The 25,553-nt window shown below is 39.7% G+C and overlaps 2 protein-coding genes, 1 non-coding gene and 1 pseudogene across 3 annotated transcripts; all 4 read right to left on the bottom strand.

Moving 5' to 3' along the window:
- Positions 1–1,463: 1,463 nt before the first annotated feature.
- Trnar-ccu lies at positions 1,464–1,536 on the bottom strand. Its single transcript has one exon. It is a non-coding gene; the product is annotated as a tRNA-Arg (tRNA).
- Positions 1,537–2,320: 784 nt separating this feature from the next.
- On the bottom strand, positions 2,321–3,110 carry LOC123471401 (annotated as a pseudogene).
- A 3,477-nt stretch (positions 3,111–6,587) lies between these two features.
- Positions 6,588–7,699, bottom strand: LOC123471181 (TATA-binding protein-associated factor 2N-like). Its single transcript, XM_045172149.1, has 4 exons — positions 7,563–7,699; positions 7,433–7,490; positions 7,305–7,346; positions 6,588–7,199 (listed from the first exon to the last, which is right to left on the bottom strand). The coding sequence occupies exons 1-4, from the start codon at positions 7,584–7,586 to the stop codon at positions 6,598–6,600; spliced, it is 726 nt and encodes a 241-aa protein (XP_045028084.1). The 5' UTR covers positions 7,587–7,699; the 3' UTR covers positions 6,588–6,597.
- A 12,653-nt stretch (positions 7,700–20,352) lies between these two features.
- LOC123466484 (hemocyte protein-glutamine gamma-glutamyltransferase-like) lies at positions 20,353–25,075 on the bottom strand. The gene is made up of 20 exons (XM_045172140.1): positions 24,998–25,075; positions 24,668–24,706; positions 24,543–24,584; positions 24,239–24,466; positions 24,058–24,161; positions 23,796–23,994; positions 23,587–23,720; positions 23,377–23,512; positions 23,077–23,303; positions 22,834–23,011; positions 22,604–22,769; positions 22,436–22,539; positions 22,258–22,367; positions 22,104–22,195; positions 21,899–22,047; positions 21,495–21,808; positions 21,302–21,425; positions 21,067–21,227; positions 20,852–20,988; positions 20,353–20,779 (listed from the first exon to the last, which is right to left on the bottom strand). Exons 2-20 carry the CDS (start codon positions 24,699–24,701, stop codon positions 20,638–20,640), a joined length of 2,781 nt encoding a protein of 926 aa, XP_045028075.1. The 5' UTR covers positions 24,702–24,706; positions 24,998–25,075; the 3' UTR covers positions 20,353–20,637.
- Positions 25,076–25,553: the final 478 nt, after the last annotated feature.

The following is a 25,553-nucleotide window of genomic DNA, read 5'->3' as shown; positions in this document are numbered from 1 at the left end:
ATTAAACTTGTTGCACATTGACTTGTTTATTTTTGCTTTCCCGGACGGAAATGGCTATTTCCGTGACACGCGTAACATTCACGGGCAGTGCAGGTATGTAATATCCCACTGATATCAGTGTTTTAATTGACATGACTAGCTACTTATTTAAATTCCACAAAAAAAGTGACATTTCCATTTAAACACAAAATTGGAAAACGATAAAAACTGAAAAGAGGACCAACGGCGTTCCTTGATTTTCCTTAGCCCACCAAAGGTATTTCATCACCATTTACTTATTACCTTTCACTTTCTATCATCAGCCTTGCCAACCTAGTTTTTTGTTGTCGTGGGCAATAACAACGGATGGAGTGAATCAAACTTCATGGCCTACATCAATAAGTCACAATCATAAAATCACAATCAATTATTATAGGAATACTATTAGCCTTGCTTCTTGTTGCCAAGTGTTGGATTTGTGTGCATACAGAGTAATTTTTCACAGACGATAGTTTTTTTGTTTTTTTTTTTCATTTGAACATTTGGTTATTTTTGCCGTCATCATGTTCCTGAATCTATTAGCTATTGGTATTAGATTGACGATTGCGTTTCCGGTGATCCACCACCTTTTTCAGGGCAGAATTGAAATTTTTTATTTTTACCGCCTTGGAAAAGGCTGCACAGACTGAAGGGTAATAAATGGAACAACAACCTTTCTTGTATATGGTTTTTACGAACATTTGAAACTTTCCAGTAGAACACTTGAAGTGGGCAATTGTCTGGTAATCGTTGCTGGCATTCTATGATTATATATTATTGGTGAATTCAAGTTTTTCCATAGACTCCATTTGCTGAAATTGAAAGTGCTGCATCATGAGTTAATGACGTTTTATTCCTGCATGTATATCAATCCAAAGAACTGGCCGATAATCCTGTAGGAGAAAGCTATTTATTATTGCTGCAGAAGTTTGGACAATCCACGGCCATAAACAGAAATCAATGAGCCTCGCAATGATCCTCTTCACGGCCCCAATTTGCATGCATTGGGGGAGTCGACGGTATTGCATTTCTGTTCGTTTAAAGGGCTTATCGTCATCTTTCGTGTGTGTGTTCTCGTCCAGATGAGGATCAACGCGAGTCCTCTGATGATGGCAGCGAATGTATAGGATGTTATGACCTATGCGCAACAGTGAGCAGACTTCGTTTACAGATAGATTTTGTCCTTAACTAAAAATCCTGATAAAGTTTGGGTTTGTCAACATTTTTCTCTGTAATCAACACACGGACTTTATTTCAGCGCTTGTGGTTTTTGTTTTCTCTCTCAATTGAAAGCGAAAAGACTCTATCAAGTAGGCTAGTAGAGTGACGAGGAAAATCGTATAACTTGCTATTAGGCCTGGCATCACAATCTTCTATAGAAAGCATTGCCAAACATAAACGACTAGACTGCGCAATTATACATATCTTGCAACATCCCAACAAGTTACCTCTGGCGAGACTCGAACTCGCAATCCCCGGCTTAGGAGGCCGGTGCCTTATCCATTAGGCCACGGAGGCTACATTTGATAATTAGAGAAGGTTTGAAATGAATTAAATCAACCTTAACTCCAGGGATTAAACATTTAGATTATTTGCATCACACACTCGGCTCACACACAGTCACACACCATAAGCATACAAATGACGGAGTAAAATAAATATCTAGTATACTCTCCTTGCGCCATATACATTGTAATTTGTTGGGGCGATTTGAAAACAGAAAAGCTTCCGTTTGAGACTGAGACAATTAGATAAGGATGGGTAAGAAAACCATTTTGCATCCAGGAAAAAAATGCGAACGCCATTCTTTTTTGAATTTTTCGTTCCATGACTCATTTCCGCATGCAGACTACGCGCAATGACACAGGTAAGCGTGGGGGATAGGTGACATTTTCAATAAAAATACGGCGAAAAAAAAAAAAAACAAATTGTAACAACATAATATAGCCCGTAAGAATATTTACCTAAAGTGAAAGCGAATAGTAGATGGCTTAAATAAGTTTGTTTTGACAGGCAACTGTCGAACTTGGCAAGGAGCATTTTATAACCTTTTTACCCAAATAGAATATATCAATAGACAAAAAAAATTATATATATAACAGTAGGCTAGGCTAGAAATGTCCTTCTTATTCGTTATTCTCTCTACCCAACAAAATATAGCGAATATCATCTTGGAAACTTTTCCTTTTCAAAAGAATTGGCCTTAGAGGTTCCTAGGGCATTGGGTAGTGATACCAAAATGGTTAAAACGGCCGATCTTTTTCTCTTTATGCACATTTTGCAGTAATTTACATTGTTTTTCTTTGCTTCAACAAGTTTATTATAACATCATATTGAGAAGAATTTTACTTGATGTCCCGTCACCTTTACACCCAAATGCTTGCATTTTGCCATGGTCATACGTAACTGAACGCCAACACCCAGGAAAGAGTAAAAACTGATAAAACATTGTTGATCGATGTTTGGTTTCTTTTTTGCAGACAAGCTTCAGCATAGACCATAGGCGGTTCAAATCGTATATGAAATTGTGATCCAGTTAATGTAGCGAGTAACTCTGGTGTACACGCCTGCAAATCTAGGATCAGCACATCCCTCACCAAAGTTGGTGATGCCTATTTGAACACCTTCAACCAGCATGGGACCACCACTGTCACCCTATCGATAGAGATTAAACATTGCTTGATGTTAAAAAAAAAAAAAATACGGCACAATAACCGAAGAAGAGACTAACCTGGCAAGTATCTTTACCGGGAGCTGCAGCGCAAACCATGTTGTTAGTAATTGTGTTGTTTATCTTGTTGTATTGCAGATTGCAAGCTTCGTTCGTCAAAACAGTGACGGTAGCCTTGAGCAAATCATTGGAATTGCTACCACCTTTGAAATAAAAACAAACGTACTTTAATCAGCAGCTTTATTGACACGGAAATGGAAGGTAGTTTTTGAGACACCTTCAGAAGTGTCTCCCCATCCGACAATTACGACTTGCTGGCCAGTATACGTGCTAGTGGTGTAGGCTGATGGAAGTTTGACTAGTCTGACGTTTTTGATTGGGTAGCTAAGGCCAGTAGGGCAATATCGTTATCCTGTGATCGTGTTAGTAATATTTAAGACAACACTCGATATCGCTTAATATTTAAAAAAAAAATGGATGTAAGGTTTAAAAATTCCTTTTGAATGCTTACAATGGTTTTGTTATTGTATAGGGGAGAGTGGGGCTAGTTGGCAGGAGGACAAGTTTGCAATTCTTAATTTAGACGAATTGTGTGAAAGAGGTTTTATTGAAATAATTCATAGTCAAAGATGTTTATCGTGCCCACATTTGTGCAAAGTTTTATAAATTTATCCCAAATAGTTTAGGAAATAGAAAATAACGAATTTTTTTGCGTCAAATCCACAATAGTTGCGTGCTTGGTATTCATCAATTTTATCTTTTCTTGGTATGCATATCATTTTTAAAAAATATTAGTTTTATAGAAAATTGTGTCCTCTATCGAACTGTAACAATGGATTTGTTTTAATCAATTATAAAGGAGTAATAAAAATTTTTTTTTGAATAAACCCCGGGTTGGGGCAAGTTGATACATTGCAACATGGGGCATGTCGGCATAGGCATTATACATGCATATGTATAGAGTACATGGCCTGTCAAAATGTCAGGGAATTGTAAGTCGAATTTTTGCTAGATATGACTTATGGTGAACAGTGGTAGAGGAGAGTGGGGGCAATTGAGACACAGGGCAATTGAAACAAAAATTGTTTCTCAAGCCGTATAAGAGGAATTTTCTTGAAAAAATTAGGGTTAATAGAATGAGGGGGTTTACAAGTTTAGAAAAATTTACGAGTTTTTGTATTCAAAACTTTTTAAGATATCTTGAAAAAACTGTTTTTTGTTCTCCGTCTGTTAAATTTGCGTTTTCAATTTTTTTGTTTTAACCACTAAAACACTAGAGGAGAGTGGGGGCAATTGAGACACAGGGCAATTGAAACAAAAATTGTTTCTCTCACCGTATAAGAGGAATTTTCTTGAAAAAATTAGGGTTAATAGAATGAGGAGATTTACAAGTTTAGAAAAATTTACGAGTTTTTGTATTCAAAACTTTTTAAGATATCTCGAAAAAACTGTTTTTTGTTCTCCGTCTGTTAAATTTGCGTTTTCAATTTTTTTGTTTTAACCCCTAAAACGCTAAGATTTAGTAATCAAATTAGTTTCAGATGATTTGCAATTCATTTTTCTACAATTTAATGTCATTTAATTTTTCCCTGCATTCTTAAATAATTTTAAATGTAACGATGACCCTATTGCAGGGCAATTGAAACACTTTGTTTAAATTCCCTGTCTGCGAGTGGTTGCATTTTTTTTGCAAGTATTTGACGTAATTCATTTAAACAAATGTAAATCATCATGTTAACACAACTATAATACTTGTATTCGCTGTTTGGGATTTATTTAAAAAAGCATGTTGCTTAATGGTTTTTTTAAAATTTAATTATTTAAATATTTTAAACTAAATTACGATCTACTTTAAGCATATTTTAGAAATCTGTAAATCGCATTGTACCTAATGGTAAAATTTGATCACACTAGCAGTTGTGGCTGCTGAGATATCGTGATTTTCATTTTATGTGGGTATGAAGAAGCTTCCTTATGGGAAAACCCACGTTGCAATTGCGTCGACACACCGTTTCAATTGCCCTGCTACCATGGCAATTGAAACACTCGAAGCGACCTCAGTTTTTTACAATTTACAACTTTTATAATTAATCTTTTCTCATAAAAAAAAATATCGTTTAGTAGCTGAGATAATAGGCTAGAATTCTATATAATTTTTATATTAAATTTTTCAGTTTTTTTTTCAAGAAATACCAAAAACCAAAAAGTGTATCAATTGCCCCCACTCTCCCCTACGCTTTATTGATAAAATTAGTTTCAGATGATTTGCAATTCATTGTTCTACAACTTAATGTCATTTAATTTTTCCCTGCATTCTTAAATAATTTTTAATAATTAAATGTAACGACGACCCTATTGCAGGGCAATTGAAACAATTTGTTTATATTCCCTGTCTGCGAGTGGTTGCATTTTTTTGCAAGTATTTGACGTAATTCATTTAAACAAATGTAAATCATCATGTTAACACAACTATAATACTTGTATTCGCTGTTTGGCATTTATTAAAAAAAGCATGTTGCTTAATGGTTTTTTTAAAATTTAATTATTTAAATATTTTAAACTAAATTACGATCTACTTTAAGCATATTTTAAAATCTGTAAATTGCATTGTACCTATTGGTAAAATTTGATCACACTAGCAGTTGTTGCTGCTGCAGCCTGGTCTCCCTTAACGTCAAAAACAGTTTTGACTTGCTTACCAAGCCAATCAGAGGGCCAGAAATCGTCACGTGACCGTTGCCTGTCAAAACTGCTTATGGCAGCCTGGTCTCCCTTAACGTCAAAAACAGTTTTGACTTGCTTGCCAAGCCAATCAGAGGGCCAGAAATCGTCACGTGACCGTTGCCTGTCAAAACTGCTTATGGCTTCATGGCGGAAAGGCCGTTTAAGGCCGTTTTCCTGGTTTTTTCAGTGCTTTCAAATGAATTTAACTTTTTGTACGACATACAGGTAAACGGTGTCTCGCGCCGTGTGGCGCTTCGACCGTGCTCGGAAGGGGCTGCGTTAACGTCGCCCCCGGAGGGGGCCCCCGACGTTAAACGCAAGCGCCCCTCCCTCGTGAACGCTAAAGCATGAAAGCACAGAAAAAAACAAGAAAAATGGACTTCTGACCATGAAGTTATAGGCAGTCTTGACGTCAAAAACAGATTGGACAGGCAACGGTCACGTGACGTTTTCTGGCCCTCTGATTGGCTTGGAAAGCAAGTCAAAACTGTTTTTGACATTAAGGGAGACCATGTTAGGCTGCTGAGATATCGTGATTTTCATTTTATGTGGGTATGAAGAAGCTTCCTTATGGGAAAACCCACGTTGCAATTGCGTCGACAAACCGTTTCAATTGCCCTGCTACCATGCAATTGAAACACTCGAAGCGACCTCAGTTTTTTACAATTTACTACTATTAAAATTAATCTTTTCTCATTAAAAAATATCATTTAGTAGCTGAGATAATAGGCTACAATTCTATATAATTTTTATATTAAATTTTTCAGTTTTTTTTCAAGAAATACAAAAAACAAAAATGTGTATCAATTGCCCCCACTCTCCCCTATTGGTTTTCATTAATTATGAAAGAATTTAAAAAAAAAGCTATCGAGTATCGTGGTTTAATTAATAAAAAACGTGTATTTTCCGAAAATTTGTTTTATTTAGATCAAAGGACGGCAATTTCCGGACTGGAAATTCTTCTTTTATCGACTGGTTAATTCTATTGAAGTGGACGGATTGCAGATCTTGGGACGTTATTGAAGCTTTTTTCTACCTGCCTGGAATATAAAGAAGGGCCAATATTTTTCTGAGCATGAAATCGTTAAGAAATATTTCGAACAGCAACGGTTGCGAAAGTGACGCAAATCAAAATATGCCATGGTAACAAAATTATGCTACTGCCATTGTTGAACTAACCTTATTTAACGACCGTAGCCTTTTCCAGCAGCGTGACTTCCATAACCCCCACTCATCAGTGCAGAATGACCTCCATATACCCCGCTCATTTGTGATCCATGGCCACCGTAACCTTTGGCTGCCGATGCTGCATGACCTCCATATCCTCCGTTTGTTGGCAAAGCATGACCACCATATCCTCCGTTCATTGACGCAACATGACCACCATATCCTCCGTTCACAGGTGACGCGTGATTGTTGCTGTAGCCTCCACTCTTAGGCCGACGGACCGCTTGACTACTGCCGTACCCTCCGCTCGCAGGAGAAGGATGCCATCCGTATCCTCCACCAGCCGGTGCACCATGTCCATCATACGCACCACTAACGGGGGCAGCGTGACTTCTGAAATGCCCTCCACCCACGGGTGATGTGTGACCACCGTATCCTCCGCTGATTGGCGCAATTTGACCTCCGTACCTCCCGCTCACGGGTGCTGCGTGACTGCTGTGATGTCCTCCTATCATCGGAGAGATGTGGCCACCGTATCCTCCATGCGACGAATGGCCAGCGTGTCCCGAACTCATCGGTAATGTATGACCACCACCATGTCCTAGACTTTGTTGGCCACCTGATAATTATACAAATTCATTACTTGATTTATAAAATTCTGTAGCTGTGAATATCTATTTTCCTTGTCCTAGTTGGTCTCGGACGTGCAAGGAGCATCACTTACCATAGCCGCCGTTACCACCTCCACTCCCGCCGCCTCCTCTTCCTATACATAAAAATCAATAAATAGATATTGGATCTAATCTTCGAAATATTACTAAAACTAATAGAATTTTGTTGAGTTTTCAAAACCTTTTTTATGGGCGTCGGATGCCGAGAAAACCAAAGCAGCTACCAGCAACGTTGTACACTGCAAAATGGAATCAATTTGAATTGAAAACCAAAATCAATGATATTGCTTTTACAATAGAATCAAACAAACCATAACATTGGAGAATGAGCACATTTTGATGAAGATTCCGTTGCGTTATAGAGATTGATATTTGCAATTACACGGTAAGCAACTGAAGAGCAGTAGATTTACAGCGGCCTTTTTATATCGAACGCCGAAAAAAAGACCTACGGAAACGTCAGCAGAAAAAAAAAAAAAAAATTGTATAAACTTCTCGTGCAAAACACGTCAGCATCGCCTAGAACTGTGGTGTTGCCAATGCCACCCCGTCTCACCTTCAAGGAACAAAAGAAATGGTGCGAACAAAGAGAAGAGGCGAAATAACCATCCATGCGAGAAAAAAAAAGATGTCAGTTTTTCACGTTTTGAGACCAAAAACCTTCAGCCATCCCCTCTTTTAATATTCCTTAATAGATTTATGGCGCGGGAATTCCCAAGACCAATGCTTAAAAGTACCCTTGTTGCTCATTGTTTTATTTGTTTTGCATCCACGGATTGAAGGAAAAGGCTTCTTCCGTGACATGGGTAACACACCGAGGGGTTGGCAACTGATTTGAATCTCGTACACCCTGTCGAGAATCAGTTTAAATCTTAAGCCAAAATTTTGAATCTAAGCCAAAATGTTTGAATTTAAGCCAAAATATTTGAATCTAAGCCAAAATGTTTGAATCTAAGCCAAATTATAAATCTTAAGCCAAAAACAAGTGCGAATCTTAATTAAACTTTTGTGAATGTTAAACAAAATTAAAGTCTTTAAAATAAAATATTATAAATTACTTGCGTTCTTAATTAAAATAATGTTGTTTCAATTCATAGAGATAAGTTCTAATCATATTTGCTTAGGCCCACCGACTCTGTGATGCCTGTATATCGATTTCGAATGATCGATGATCTGAAACGTCAAAAATTGTCGTCTGAAATAATTTGAATAAAGACACTCAATAAAAATAAGACAAAATGAGTCAAGCAGAGAATGTTTATGACACTTTTGAAAAATGCGGATTAAATTTGCCCATTCACATAAAAAATATTCTTCAAAAGCTAGGCTATAGTAGCCTTAGATCTTTTGCTCAAGAACACCCTATCGATAATGATAAACTTCAAGAGATAGAAGACAATATTAGGATGCACGTAGCCAGCGCATCTATGATTAATAAATTAGAAAAGCACGAAAATTCATCAGCAGAAAAAATCAATTTATTTGGAGAATTGTTCTACGAAAACCCAAAGCAGTTCACGTTCTTATCTGGAGAAAGATCGTCTATTATATCCGCAGTAGAGCTTTGTGCAAGCATACTAAAGGAGAACAAAATCCCAGTCTTACAAGTGAATTCCATGTTTAGAAAACATTCTTCAGTAGCATCTTCCCTAGCAGCAACTAGACCTCAGCTGGCTATTGACACCACCAAGGGCAACGCTCAGCAGTTCCTCACAAGCAGTAACGCAGCAGGGATGAACCAGCTTCCTATATCCAAAGGACGTAGCCTACTAGAAGCAGCAAGTAATAACTGGGTCCAACGCTTCAAACAAACAAATAATCTCAACTATACCTTAGAAGATTTTACTGTATGTGAAGAAACCAGAAAAATAGTTTGCGAACACAAGGATCATTTCAAAGCCACCACAATCAGGATGGTGTTCGACGATAAAGGATATTGGAAAATTTCTAATTTTTCAAGACATGTTACAGTAAGTAGGCTAAAAATAAAGCATTTGAGTTAAATAAAACATAATAACAATTCTTTTACCTAGGACTATCACTCAGCACTGAAGCCGACTGGACCATCAGAAGAAAATATTGTCAACGTAGACATAATAGACACTAGCAACAGTGATGGTGGGAATATCAGGAATGAAACTAAAACAAATGGAAATAAGGTAAATAGGGATGATGAGGTACTATAAACAATGCAAACGAATGGAAATTTGAACTGCTAAACCCTTGTTGACACTTTTTGCAGGAAACTGTTTCTTTACCGCCAGCGGTTGCTGGTGCTGGTAATACCAAAAGCACTGATGAGCCATCCTACAAGATTCAGGAGCAGGGAACCAACAATAAGGGACTCCAGAAGCTTACTGATGGATTAGGTAATAGTTTGGTATCAACATTTATTGAATAAGACTAAAAGTATTAATTTCTTGTTGTAGGATTTCGCTTCAGCAAAAAATCCACCAGTAAGAGTGTTGAATATGGTTGAATATAACAAGGCAACAAACTGGGAAGAGCGGCAACGCTGCACAGGGAGAGAAGGGGTAATCCAGAACTTTCTTGTACGTAGACAAGACGGTGTGGCGTATGGTACTCTTGAGAGTAATACACAGATTCCTTTTGCTACAGTTTACTCAAAGTGTGTTAGTTGATAACCAACAGGTTATGGGCCCAGCTATACGCGTAGCTATATTTTTTTTCTTTCGTTCGTGTTTTTTTTTAGTTCGGAAAAGTGAATTGAACTGATCTTCGGCGATGGAAAAGGATGGACGCCGCCATGTTGGATGGTGCCTTGATGGCAGAAACTACGAATCATGGAAGTTCGGGATGAAATTGGCACTACAAAGTGATGAGCTCTGGGGAATTGTTGACGGGACTGAACAAAAACCTGATGTGGTAAGAAACAGTTATTATTCTTTGTTGTGTTTCTTGCTAGTTATGTGTTGATGGAAATTGGTGGCCAGCAAGGCCATGAGGCTATGTTGTCAGTATTTTTTTTCTTTCCTTTGCTATGGTCTGAGTGAACATCTACAAGACAGTTTAGTGTTTTTCCATATCGTGATGATATGAGAGGGATTCCACATTATGACAATGTGAGAGGGATTCGGCATTGAGAGAATTTGAAGAACCGAGTAGAAAGCTGGTGCTTTTCCACATTGTGACAATGTGAGAGGGATTCCGCATTATGACAATGTGAGGCCGAGCATGGACATCAAAAAAAAAAAAAAAAAAAAAAAAAAAAGCTAACCAGCCTTCTTCTTTTTTTTTTCTTTTCTCCTCACTTCAGAGACGCAATGATGCCCAAGCCATTGTGAATGCAGCTGATATCACCAATTGGGAGAAGAAAAACACCAGGGCAATGCAGAACATATTCGGAGCCATTAAAGAAGAACAATCACGAATCCTGATGACCTGCAACTCAGCCAGAGAGATGTGGATCAAACTAGTATCTGAGTATGAAGAAGCTGCCGCTGATAGCATACCATTATTGTGGACCAAGTTTTATGGGTGCACCTTTAGGCAAGGCCAGAGTGTCTCAAGTTTTTTGACAGAACTAGAGCAAATTGCATTTCGTCTGAAGAGCCTCAACATAGCCATTGATGACGAACAAATAATGGCAAAAGTCCTCATGTCACTACCTGCAGAATTCCGTGTCTTTGGCTTTGCTTGGGAAAGTACACCCGTCGCTGAGAAGACTCTAAAAAGGCTCACGACCCGTCTCATTACACTCGACAAGAGCATGAGAAATGATGAAGAAAAACGATCAACTCCTGATGCAGCATTTCTCAGTAAGAATAAAAACGGCGCTGAACCACATGATGAAGAATCAAGAGAACGTGCTCTACCTGCCCAGTTCGATCGTGGAAAACGAGGCCATCCTTCTCATCAACAGTCTGGCGCAACGAAGGAATGCTGGGAGTGCAAATCGACGACGCATGTCAGAGCTCAATGTCGTAAATACAAACGCCGGCGTGAAAAAGAGGAAGACGAAGCAGACCGAAAAAGAAAACGTTTTGATCGGAACGACAGAAGAGATAGTGATCATAGCAGAGACCAGAGAGACAAAGACAGACATCGCCGTGACGACAGCAGAGATGAAAAGGACTACCAAAAAGAACGAAAGGGGTACAGCTATACATCCTCGACGGATCGCGAAGTCAAAAAGCCGTCAACATGGTACGCTGACTCAGGTGCTACTCAGCACATGACGGACAATAGGGCACTTCTGACCAACTTTGTACCCACTGGACCAGAGAAATGGTCTGTCTCTGGTATAGGAGAATCAAGTCTCACTGTAGCAGGGCAAGGAGATGTTATTCTTACTGCTACAGTGAATGGTGAACATCTGCACGGAAAGATGAGAGGAGTCCTCTACGTCCCTGGATTAGGTATCAATCTTTACTCGATTGGTACGGCGACTGATGCAGGCCTCAAAGTAGTCTTTGACGACGACACTGTTTCTTTCTCTCAAGACGATGTCGTCATCATGGAAGGGAAGCGAGAAGGAAAGAAAACTTTATATCAACTCAACATCCAAGCAAAGGAGAATCACCATACTGTTGAAAGGGCACTCTCTGCTGCTCAAGTTGCCTCTCTCTCCTTATGGCATCAACGTTTTGGCCACCTCAACCACAAGACTGTCCTAAGGATGGCAACATTGGGGAGTGTCGCTGGACTCGCCCTTTTCAATGACAAGCTTCATCTCTCTACCCACTGCCGAGGATGTCTCCTGGGGAAAATGTCACGTACATCTTTCTTGTCTACCCGCACTAGAGGAACACACGTTGGAGATATAGTCCACTCTGATGTGTGTGGCCCCATCCAAATATGCACACCAAGCGGAGCAAGGTTTTTTGAATCATTGTGTAATTTTATCACAACAAATTTTGTTCATTTTTTTTTCTGTTTTGCTTTTAAGGTTTTTTGTGACATTTAAGGATGATTTCTCGAGCTTTTGTGATATCCAACTGCTGAAACGAAAATCTGAGGTCCCTGAAGCATTCATGAAGTTCAATGCAAAGATGAAGGCTGAGACTGGACGAGAAACAAAGATCCTTCGCTCTGATGGAGGAGGTGAATATTGCAGCAAGGATTTTGAGAATTGGCTGGCCAAAGCTGGAATCACTCATCAAGTCACTCCGCCTTATACCCCTCAACTGAACGGAGTTGCCGAAAGAACAAATAGGACGGTGATCGAGTCAGCACGGAGCCAGATGTACGGGAAGAAAGTTCCCCTGGAACTCTGGGGATTGGCAGTCCTATGTGCAGCTTATGTTCAGAACAGGGTGATTTCTAGTACTGGGAAAATAACACCTTTTGAACTCTGGCATGGAAAGGAACCGGACGTGTCACACTTGAGGACATTTGGTTCACCAGCTTTTACGCATATACCGGATGAAAAACGAAGGAAACTTGACCCGAAGGCTACGGAAGGAATCATGGTGGGATATGGCGATTCATCCAAAGTGTACAAGATATGGGATCCGGTGACCAGAAAAATCATCACCAGCAGAGATGTTGTATTTGAAGAAAACCTCAACCATGAAAACTCTTCTGAGCTACAAGAGCGGGAATACTACTCACTTCTTCCATTGTCACCTGATGAACAGATGCCTGAGTCTCTGCTGGACGAACACATTCCTACGGATCAATCTGATGTGAACATGGGGGCCGATGATGGAGCTTCCCAACCAAATGATCCCGTCATAGATGGACTAGGGGAGGCTGATTTAAACGAAACGAATGGAGAAACGGAGGATGAATTTTTCCATGGTTTTGAGCCAGTTGCTGATCCAGTAGGTCACCTCCGCCGGTCCCTGAGAACTGCAAGGCCATCAGAAAAATATCTTCTCTACCGTGGATATCATGCTACAGCACCTGGACATCGAACATCGACTGATCAGCCAGAAAAGAAAATTTATGGCAAACTAAACATCACTTTGAGTGCTGCCCTCTCATCACCGCAAGGACCTCTCTGGAAGACTGCCGTCGAAGACGAACTTAACTCACTTCATAAGAATGAGACGTGGGAACTCGTCCCACTGCCACCAGGACGCAAGCCTATCAAAAGCAAGTGGATTTTTGAGCTCAAGCCCGGCTATGATGGAGTTGCTGAGCGCTACAAGGCCCGGCTCGTGGCCCTTGGCTGCTCTCAGCGGGCTGGACTGGACTATAATGAAACATTCGGTTTGTTATTCGCTAATTAATTTTAATTTGTAATTTGTTTCATATTCGTTTCTTATTCATTAGCTCCGGTTGTCAGACTATCCACTCTTCGGATTATCCTAGCTCTAGTTGCCGTGTGTGATCTTAGCGTCATCCAACTAGATGTGAAGACGGCGTTCCTCTATGGACGTCTTGAGGAGGAAGTCTACATGTGCCAGCCGGAAGGCTATGTGGCCTACGGCCGTGAGGCTGATGTCTGCCGGTTGATAAAGAGTATCTACGGACTGAAACAGGCCCCCGAGTATGGAATATGGAGCTAAATGACGCTATAGTTACATATGGCCTCACTCGCTCTCAGCATGATCAGTGTCTTTACTTCCGTCTTCAAGGGGAGGAATGGATGGCGGCCCTGTTCTTCGTTGATGACGCTATTGTATGTGGAACCAATAACAAGGCACTGGACGACTTTGTGACATATCTCAAGAAAAAGTTCGAGCTGAGGACTCTTCCTGTAGGCCGATTCCTGGGTCTCACAATCAAACGAGACAGAAGCACACGCACGCTGAGTCTCTCCCAACCCGATTTTGTGGACGATCTTATGGCAAGATTTAAAATGGAAAGCTGTCACCCAAATGTGATTCCTGCTGAGCCGGGTCTACATCTCAGTTCTGCTATGTCCCCTAAAAACAAAGAGGAAGAAGAAAAAATGAAGGAAGTTCCGTATCAGAGCGCAGTTGGAGCTCTTCTGTATCTCTCAACCACGACACGGCCTGATATTGCTTATGCTGTGAGCAAAGTAGCACGGTTCAATCAGAACCCAGGGTCTCAACACTGGATTGCTGTCAAACGCATTATTCGTTATCTTGCCGGAACCAAGGATTATGGGATAATCTTCTCCTCAACAAAAGAACAAGGAGCGCTGGGATTCACTGATGCTGACTATGGCGGAGATCATGACGACAGAAAGTCAACATCAGGATGCATCTTTCTCCTAAATGGTGGGCCTATCTCATGGTTCAGCCGCAAGCAGGAATGCACAGCCACCTCTACAACCGAGGCGGAATTTGTGGCCGGAAGTGAAGCGGCCAAAGAGGGAACTTGGATCAAGTCACTGCTGGAGGAGATCGGGCAAGGAAAACCTGGTCCCATCACATTATTCTGTGATAATCAAGGGGCAATTAAAGTAGCATACAACCAGGAAATGCATCGGAAAATGAAGCATATCGCCATCCGATATTGGTACATCAGAGAAGCCCAAACTAACGGAGTAATAAACACCAGCTATGTGAGCACCCAGGAACAACTAGCAGACACCTTCACGAAGCCCCTGCCTGCTCCACGTTTCAAATACCTTCGTGACAAGATTGGTGTTAGTGATGTAGGCGCTCTGTAAAGGCGGACACAGGGCGAGCCTTTGGATTTCGTGTTAAGTTTTTTTTTGTGTGTTGTTGTCTTCTTTGATTATGTATGATGTAAGCTTATGGTCGCCAGGATTGTCGAACATAAGGATTTCCGACACAAGGATCGGTATCTTTTCCAGCATACTTTGTATTGATGTCATTGTATTGTCTTCATGTCCTGTGTTTCCTCAGTTTGAGGGGAGGTGTTGAATATGGTTGAATATAACAAGGCAACAAACTGGGAAGAGCGGCAACGCTGCACAGGGAGAGAAGGGGTAATCCAGAACTTTCTTGTACGTAGACAAGACGGTGTGGCGTATGGTACTCTTGAGAGTAATACACAGATTCCTTTTGCTACAGTTTACTCAAAGTGTGTTAGTTGATAACCAACAAAGAGTACCTATACATGGCGGAACAAGAAACAACAAGGAAACATGATGTAAAAACTGGAGATACATCACCCACGACAATTAGTTGTCGACATATCCCTCCCGAACTGCAACGATTTAAAGCTGTACTTTTTTCTCTATCTTGTATTCCAGGAGTTAAAAATAAAAGTAGTTTGACTGAAAATTAAGTATGCGGCAAACGTTTTGAATTGAAGATGGGTAAATCGTTTATTAATCCAAAACTGCAATGGTGGAAACAGTTTTCGTAAAGCACCAAGTTGTTGTCGTTAGGCTTACCTATTGTGGATATTCTGCTTGTTAAAACTGAACATAGTAACAGAAGGCAAACATTCATAACCAGCATTAGGTTATCATTCGCACAGCTGATTCGCAAAGCTGATTCGCACAGCTGATTCGCACAACATCAACGCTGTTTGACCGATATGAAACAAAAAATATATAAAATATAGGCCTTCGTGCTGTATTCTTTTCTCTGAACATACAATATACCACCATTTTTAATTTTTTTGCCATCGGTGAACACAATATTTTTGCCGTCCACGAACTTAAAGATTTTTTGAGACCTTCAAAGCCAAAGACTACAGAAATATAAATCGATGATAAACAGTCTGAAGCCAACAATCTCCTTGTGGATTAGTCAGTGGTTTTTAACATCTGTATAGCCACGTCAAGAATTTCGTAGCATTATGCTGTTGTTTGGTGTCACATTATCTTGGAATATCACTCAAAGACGCACCTAATAGTATTAGAAAAACCAATCCAAGGTAGCTGAAGAATAATAATAACTTTTTTTTTTGTGCTATTCACCCAAAAGTTATGGCAACGTGCAGAACAAGAGTATGTTTATTATTACTGCCCAACTTCCGGATGATATATTAATAACTATATTTACTTGAAATTGACATAACATTGATGAACAATGTTTGTTTAATTTTTTATTTGTGTTCATTTGAAAATAAACGAAAATCTTTATGCTTTTTCCCTCTTATTCGCCCATATTTCAACCGTTTTCCTCTTATTCGCCCATATTTTCACCTTTTTCAAGATGGCTAGATTACTCTTACCACTCTTATTACTTATGCAGGCGCTTTATTTTTTTTTAGCTTTAGTTCCTCATTCGAAACTTTCTTTCATAAAGATGAATTGTTTAAGGATGTTTTCCGCCTTTTCCGAGGAAGAAGGAAGAAGAGCAACTGTGATTACCACTGAGATGCTTGTCTGCATGAACAGCCATTTCGCGCCTGCTCTTCAATTTCTGGCAAATCCACAGGGTCTCTTACTGGATCTCGACGCTTATGCCTTTCTTTTAGAACTTAAGAGGCAATGTAAAGAGGACCCAAATTTCTTGAAAAATTCTGGTTCGTCGGGAAACCTCTTCACATTAGCCCAAATTGACATAGCCATTGAAGGGCGGCACGCGGCAGTCCACGGCAGACAAAGCAAAATATTAACCAACTGGAGCCCATATCTTCAATCATGGCGGTACATAACCGGAGAAATCGGTCAAAACTATCATTTGGAAAAAATTCGCCAATTTTCAAATCGAATCAATCGAATAGCAACAACAGGCCAAACGAATACAACTTATGTTACTTCAAGGAGAGGCGACGACGTGGCGACAATGTTGATAAATGAAATGACAGTTGCAATGAACTGCTTTTTTGTGCCAGCTTTGGTGTCTTTTTGTCGTCGCATACGGTTATTACCTAACTCAAATCGATTCAGTAGTATTTGGGACGTTGATGTGCAAGGGTATATCAAAGCTTTAAAGGACACATATTGTAAAGATAGCGAATTCCTCGTAAACGAGGGATTCGCTAGATTCGCTAGATTTGTGGGAGGAGCCTATTTTGAGGGGTAAGTGAGGACACTAGGGTGGGTGGTGAGGGACGTCCTCCGTTTTCGCCTTAAAATTCATTAAAAAAATTTGTAAAAATTGAAATAGCGTCCCACTGCATAGACTCTATAAGTTAATAAATGTTTCAATTTGATTATTGTGTTAATAAAACTTTTTTCTTATATGATAAAAAAACCCTTATTACAAGATAGGTGGGGGTTGGGCTTATTGTAATCGATTAATATGCTGAATAATCGATTGCTTTTTATCATTGTAAGGAACAGTATTGGCGTCATGAGCTCGGTGATGAGTGATGGGCTTGATGGCCAAACCCTCCCACTAATGTCCCATTTTAGCCAAAAACAGCTGTCCTGATTTCCCGATAAAGACTATTTTTTAAACGTTAATATTATCTACAGTAATTGATCGAAAATTATAATTTTTGTTTTTAACGATAAAGAAATGATTAAGCTTCATTTCCATATTAAATTTACAAGCCGTTAATTATTAATAATAATTTATAATTAACGATAATTAATTTTTCTTTTTAACGATAAAGAAATGATTAAGCTTCATTTCCATATTAAATTTACAAGCCGTTAATTATTAATAATAATTTTAATAATTAATAATAATTAATTATTTTAATTACAAACGTTAATATTATCTACAGTAATTGATCGAAAATTATAATTTTTGTTTTTAACGATAAAGAAATGATTAAGCTTCATTTCCATATTAAATTTACAAGCCATTTGCGATTATTTTTTTCTAGAAACATTAATTGGCGGAGACAAAATTAACTAAAAAAACCGTTTTTTTAGTTTTGTTAATAACTGATACAGTTATTGACAAAACTCAACCAAATTTTATGCCAAAGTAGATTGTATGTATCTAAATAATAAAAAAATTTTTAATTTTAATAAAATCTACTATTTTTCCCCCTACTGTCCCTCTTGACCCGGTGTCCCGGCATACTCCAGTCTCCCCTATTGACAATCACCATCGCAATCTGTTTGCAACATATATTGCTGTCTATTCTAGGGTTTGCTTCAATCTAAGAACCTGGTGAATAAACCACAACCGGTGTCAGAACGTCCGGTCCCACCTCCTCTGCCTGGCAGAGCTTTTAAAATTATAATTACCAACTCTCCTATGAGTAGCTTGAGTTATTAGTTGCGTGCATTCACAAAATTCTGTACGTATCTGTGTGTGTGTGTGTGTTTATCTGTGTGTGAAATTTTTATACCTTTGATCGACCTTTGATGTAAATTACCTAGTCAAAATTACCTCTTGTGTGCATGTGTGTGTCTGTGTGAGTATGAGTGTGTTTAGGTGCTGTAATGTTTTGGCTATAGTTAAAAATGCACTGCTTTAAACTTCAAACAAAAATGTTTTTGTCTTTTATTGGTGTTCGTTGGGGGAGGGGTAAGAAGGCAAAGGTAGCCTTCTTAGATAAGCGAAAAAGCTGCAGTGAAAAAATAACCTTTTTTAAAACTCCAGTCAGTGTGTTGAAGTAAAAGGTGATGAAGTGAAATGAACGACAGTGATGAACTTTATTCAAGCTGTATTTGAGCGGGGAGGGAGTCTTTGATACACGCTAGACAAAAGGAGACTGGATCTGTGAGCTTCTTAGTTAGGGTGGGATGGAGGCTGAGTTGCCAGATGTGGCGTCATCACACGCCCTTTTTGACGAGCAAAACATACAGTAAAGTGTGTTTTTGGCTCTCATGGTACAGTATCCTGCACAAAAAGGTGAACACCGATTTTTTTTTAAAAGCCATCTGTGGGTAGAAAATATTAATAGTTTGCCTTTTTAAGGAGAGGTAAGGCGGTTTTGGCGCAAAATCATCATAAGGGGGGTTGGGTAATGTCAGTCCAGTCACCTTTTTTTTGCCCTAGGTATTAAATGTCTGGAAAAAGTGCAGACTGTATCATCGGTAGACTCCCCTACCCCCCGGCTAAGTAGAACAATTTTTGCAATACAAAATAGTCTTTCCATTACTCGTTATTGTCATTATGGGGTCGGGTAATCGGGTAGCATATGGAATTAATGCTCCTGTTTGTTAAAATCGTTCTGCAACACATAGGAGAACGCAATCTCTGATCGTGGTATGTGACTCATGCGTTTAACTCCTGATTTTTTAAGTTCTTTGCCATCTCGTGAAACATTCAGTACAGTCTCATAAGAAAGAAAACAAAATTTAGACGTGCTGGAACCAAATCCATGTAAAACAAAACAAAGTAAACTTTTACGTCCATAACCAACAAATTGAATGTTAGGCTTTAGTCTTGGGAATTTCCGTGCAACAAATCTAATAGAAACATTGAAGGAGAGGGCGGCTGAAGGTTGGTGGTCATGGAACGTGAGGAGCCAACATCTTTTTTCTCTCGCATGGATAGCTATTTCCTCTCTCCCCTTTGTCCGCAACTTCCGTTTGTTCTTCGAAGGTGAGATGGAGGGTGGCATTGGTAATACCACAAGTCTAGGCAATGATGGCGAGTTTTGCACGAGCAGCTTATACAATCAAATTTCTTTTTACTGACACTTTTGAAAGTCTTTTCATGCTTGCCCGATATAAAAAGGACATTGCAAATCTCTTACTCTTCAGTTGCAAACCGTGCAGTTGCAAATACCAACCTCTAAAGCAATCTTTATCAAAATGCCCTTATTCTCCAATGTTATGTTGTGTTTAATTCTATATTCTTAGTAAAAAATTCAATGAGAAGTCAGCTTTAACTCTTGGTAACGAGGGTGACTAGGAAGCTTGATAAAGTCGTGGTAAATAGGCTATATCAAATTTTATATATGTCCGTGATTAACTTGTGATAAAAAATGTAGGACAATGAAAAAAAACATGAAAAAGGATTTGGACATGTTCTGGCCAGCCCACGACGTGCACAGTACTACTAGCTGATACCGACAAACCGCTATATGACCAAAGGCTTGGCTGTTTCGGAAAATTTTAAAGAATATAGCAATAGGATATAAAGAATTTTGTTTAATCTTTGATTTTGTAGGCACTGATGTCCCCACGCGATGGTTTTCAGGATTTATGGACATTTCGAATATGATATAACGCTTTGATTTCCTTTCAACTTTTCGTTGGCCTGCAGGTTGATATAGGATAAACAAAGATGTACTATGGCCTATTGACAAAATGAAAAGTAATTCAGTTGTGAAGACATAACAATGAACCGCGTTCTTCGTTCATAGACTCGGAATATAAATTTGAAATATTCTTACCGCTGCGGTTCCAATAAAACAAAATGCTAATTTCAAATGAAATGCGGAAAATCTGCTTGGTGAAAATTTATTCCTGCTGAGTACACCGTCACCGAGAAAGTAAGGATAACAACAATTTCAGTAACCTGAACCATACAGCGGGAGAAAGGAGGAAAATAAAGGGCTTAAATGGCATTCGAGATAATGGCATCAATTTTAACGCTATCAGTATGCATATATAGTGAAAAGTCATAAAATGGTTTTATTAATTTGCCAAGTTGTTTTAGGGAAGTCCAAGTAAGAGGCTCAAAACGTCAAGTCGTTGGGGTTTCGCAATCCGACTGTGTGGGACGTCGGTTACTCACGGACATGAATTGGACGAGAGCCGACAATATCACCCAGTTCTCGAGAGTTGAATGTTGCAACCAGTTTGCGCTCACCGTTAAACCGGGGAAGGAATTTTTGAACGAAGCTGATCATCTCTCCCGGTTTAACGTCACTAAAGAATAAAAAAACAAAATCACATCTTCAGTCAAATGTTTCCATTATGTCGTTATTTTTGTTAATTCACCGGTATTTGACCGTTTGGGCACGAACCAGACCCGATCCTTCAAATGAAAACTCACACTCCGTCAGGGTAACTGGCACTGGATTCATGAACGAGAAAGTAGCAAAGCATTCCTGGCCTATCTGGGGATTTCCTCGCACCTGGTAAACGGAGGTTATTTTTAGCATTGAAATTATCTGTTTCCTGAAACACAAACATTTATGGGCTTATGTAGTTACCTGAATATCCAACTTTGGTTTCTCCAGCTGGAAGTCGTCTTCTGCGCTGCACGATTGCTTAGTCTCTTGCACTGAAGCCATGGCGAACACCTTAATGTGACCGTAATCGACAACTCGTTCACGGTATTCTTCCCAGCTTATTCGAAGTTGCATAGTTTCTCCTGTTTGAATTTACAAAAATTAGCTCAAGATACTAGGCTTTCCAAACATTAGAAAGAAAGAACAAAACACTGACGGCTTCCCGGTTGAAGGACAAACTGACGATCGCTACGGCCAAGTCGGCGGGCAGTGACTCCTGTGTAATAGACAGAATTGGCACATAGGTATGCCGTGATGGTTCTCGTTTCTTGAGAACGGTTCTGTGAAGTGGTATTGACATCGAATTTTGAAATACGGAGCTGAACAGACTAATCAGAATTTAAGAATACCTGGATGAGAACTTGCACATTAAAAGGCTGTCCCCATGCAACTTTTTCTTGCTCAACCAAGTCGAATTGAACGTCTTCATTGAGAGTTCGGGAATCAAAAATGGGCTGGGCTCGATCAACACTTCGGGCTGCGTTCATGGCTGACATACGATCAGCCGCTGTTTTCCCTGAATCAGCTGGATAGCGTGATTCATCGTACCAGGGTTTACGGGCGATGTCCATTGCACTTGGACGACGCACTGAAGTTCCTGGATATTGGATCACATCTCTTTCTCTATCTCTCCTTTCCAGATACGGTGAAGTCATCCCTTGGTCTTTGAAAGCGAGCCGTTAATTAAATTGTCGAAGAAAAAGAAAAAAAAAAAAAAAAAAAAAAAAAAAAAAAAAAAACTGTAGGAAATTACTAAAGAGGGAATTGAAACATCCGTCAGATTGTCTTTGGTAGCGAGACGTGTTGTCGAGAGTCTTGTAAAGACCAGTGATATCTTCTACATCAGCATCGCTGACATCATCGTCAGCTCCCGGTCGCTTGGTCAGAATCAATCGCCCAACCCTATTATCAGCTACTGATTTCAGTTGCTCAAATAAATTTGTGAAGTATTTGTTTACTGATAATTGTTCACAGGGATCTTCTTGAATCCCCAATGGGATGTCTCGTCTTCTTGGAAGTGGGTGACTTCAGCGTTGATTTCCGCGAAAAGCTAACATCAAGTAGTAAAAGAGTTAGTTTCTGAAGGTATTGGTTAAATTTGAAACATAATACATATGGAGTATCAAAAGCAAATCCAATTTCACCACGACGGACAGACTCAACCGAAGACGGACCTCGACGGAAACCTTCGACGGCCAAAGGACCTCGGCTTTTTGGATCAGCTAAATAAAATAACAGAAATTTAAAAAATTTAGTGGAAAACCGAAATCATTGGATTTCTTTAAAGAACCTCCGGTGCTGTTCTGTCGACATTGAGGAGGAGGAGTCGGATCAACTGCCTGCCAGCCATTGTAACCGGTTTGCAGATCGGGCCGTGACATCCATACTTCAGTCCTTTTAAGTCAACCAACAAATCAGTGAACATCCTTTACGTCAAATTGTGTATCTCTTGCACTACCAAGCGTGGAAGTTCCACAAGGCATCTTGATTGTCGCCATCTGGGCCACCTTTCATCTCATCTCCAAAGACATCGAAATACTTGTCGACCGACAGCGTGTGATTTGTGTCGCGTGCAGAGACGAAATTGGTAACGGGACGGGAAGGAATACCCAAAGCGCGGAAAACTGTTTTTAATTGTTAAATGAATTCCTAAAATACTTAACTTTAAACCTAGTCAAATATCAGTACTAGAAGTAGCCACGGCTGCGAAAACCCAGCACTGCCCGTATTTGACTGGCTTAGATCCATTGCGTAGATAATGTTCGAAGATTTTGGAGCTTCCTGTCCATACCCATGGACAAACTCCGTCTTCAAACGAACCTTCCCATTTGCCTTCCAGTAATCCAAAGCCTTCGTTCGCATTGATCTACACAATCAATACGAACATTACTATGATAGCCTACTAGAAACTTTGAAAATGATGTTGATTACGATTGAAGCGATGGCACGGACAACTTGGACAGGATTGCCTCTTTCCGTTGGGTTGAGACCGGATTGGCCGAGCAAAAGTTGAGCGGCTGGTAAGGCCACGTCGGAAAACTGTCCGTAGATCCAGCGACGGCCTTTAGGTCGGTGATGGGTACCAACAAACACCTTGCCCGTGTCGTTCATGAGATACTCTCTACGGAGTTCCTCATCGTCCAAGTACACACAGTCCTCTGTTGCAATGTATACAATAAACATTTTTAGTTGGGCTTGTCTAATCAAAATATGATGATGAAGAAGTCCAACCTCGACAAAACGGATTGAACAAGACGTAAATGTCGTCTTTACAACGGAATTCGTCAATGCGGGCACCCGGCGTTGTCGTGGTAGTTTCGATGTTCACTCGCCATAATCCGACTAGTGCGTTTGCAGGAATATGAACCTGCAAATAAAAGAAGGAAAAATTATGATTAGTTATGGTAGTAGCATATTCTAATTAGTTTGAAATGATTTTACTTGACAAGAGATATTGAAACCCTCCTGTTGATGGATCCGCATGTCCCATTTCTGTGGAGCTCGGGTGAATTCACGTTGATTCATGTGGAAAGGCAAAACCACTTTGCTTCCCTTGGTGACTTGGGGATTCGGGCCTAACCAAAAGAGAACAAAATATTAAAGCTATCGTTTCGTTGAAAATCGCTAGAGTATCATTTTCATTGTGCTACCGAAAGTAAACACTGCGCGTAAAACGTCACGACGCGGATCGAAATTGCGGTCCTTCATCCGCACAGCCATGAAAAACGGCTGGCCACGACGAAGAACTGCTGTAGACGGCGAAGAAGATGAGTGATAATCCATAGAAGTCATTGACGCCATATTCGTCATCGACCTGGACCTAGCCATGGTAGAAGGTGATCCAATATCCTGTTATTTTGTGCAACATTAGTTTAGTGAAACGCCGAATAGCTGATGGATACAATGAATTACACGGCCAGAATCAAGAACGACTTCGTAGCGATCGGTCCGGTGTTCCCTGGCATTGTCTCGAGCAAACAACTCAACAGAATCGATCTTCAAATTGTCTGAAGGCACTTTGTTCGGAACAGATGAAAAATGTGTCAAAAATATTGACTTCAAAATTAGAAATTGGAAATTAATTAGAAAATACTTCCGTCGGTTAGTTTTTCCTCGACAGCTCGTTCAGCGCGGCGACGTCTGTCCAAGTCTTCGGCGTAGTGCGACACCAGCGATGCACGATAAGCCGCACTGTTGCCACCGGAACGGGCACTCGCGTTGTTCCCCATGCCATCTTGATCGGCGTTACGACGAGCAAAGCCCGACGAATTGGCCAAATTGTTCAATCCTGAATTTCCGCTCATGGAATGACGTAATAAGGCTGTAAAATTGTTTAGTGTAAAAGATAAATGGCTTTCACAATAATTTCTATAGTAGCTAATTTTTGATCCAGTTACTTGGTGATCCTTGTTGATTCATCATCGAACGACGTAACATGCCTGAATTGTTTTTTGATGTTAGAGGAGATGACGGCACTATTTTTAAAAAGCCGATTATTATTATTATTATTTTTTATTTTTACCTGGAGAGCCAGATTGATTCAATGGAGAACTCATTATGCCTTTAAAGTGAAAAATAAAATAAAATATTTATACAGTATATAAACTAATTATTGATGGTTAGAATCAGAAAATATAGAACAGTATATAGCAGTGCCGACGGCAAGTCGTTTTCTATTAGACCGATTAAAACAAAATAAAGTGGCTCGACATTGTTATTCGAACCGTTAGTAGCTAACCGATGAAAATTAAGGTATGATCTAACTTTAAAGAAATAGTCAGACTGAATTGTGATTCAACGAACTACCCGATTTATTGTTTGGAGAAGAGATCATCTTTGTGATGGCGATTACCTCAAAGTTTTCTGGGCCAACGACGTGTTTTCGCTGCTACTGCAAAAACAAGACAATTCTCTCTTCCGTCCACGGTCTCTATTTATATTATTTTCATATCTAGGTTGTATTAGAACTTTGATATAATTTTAAGAAATGAAATTCTTAACAAATGCAGATCAACTTACGTCAGGATACAAGTCTCTCTGGTTCCGGTGTACAGTCACACTTAGTCCATACGTATCACATTTCACAGGTCTCTTCCCGTGTCGCTCCTCACGCTGATGAAGTTCACAATCTGGTCACGCTTAATTGTTGCAAAGCGAGTGGTATTCAGTGTTGAAGTAATTTCATCCCATCACCATGGCCAATGCGACATTTAATGTTGTTTAGTAGCATAAATACTAAACGAAAACGTAAGTCGAAGTTGCGATGGCTCCGAGTACGTTTGCAACCGGTCTTCAGTCCAGAAACCAGCAAAGTTACCAGCTCAACATATCGTTTCTTTTGAATCGAGCGATTGCATGTACAGTCCCGCTGTTTTATTTTCCTGGAGGAAAACTCTCAAAGATTTCAT

Source organism: Daphnia magna, linkage group LG4, assembly GCF_020631705.1.
Source record: "Daphnia magna isolate NIES linkage group LG4, ASM2063170v1.1, whole genome shotgun sequence".
NCBI lineage: Eukaryota > Metazoa > Arthropoda > Branchiopoda > Diplostraca > Daphniidae > Daphnia > Daphnia magna.
This window is presented reverse-complemented; position numbering and strand designations above follow the sequence as displayed.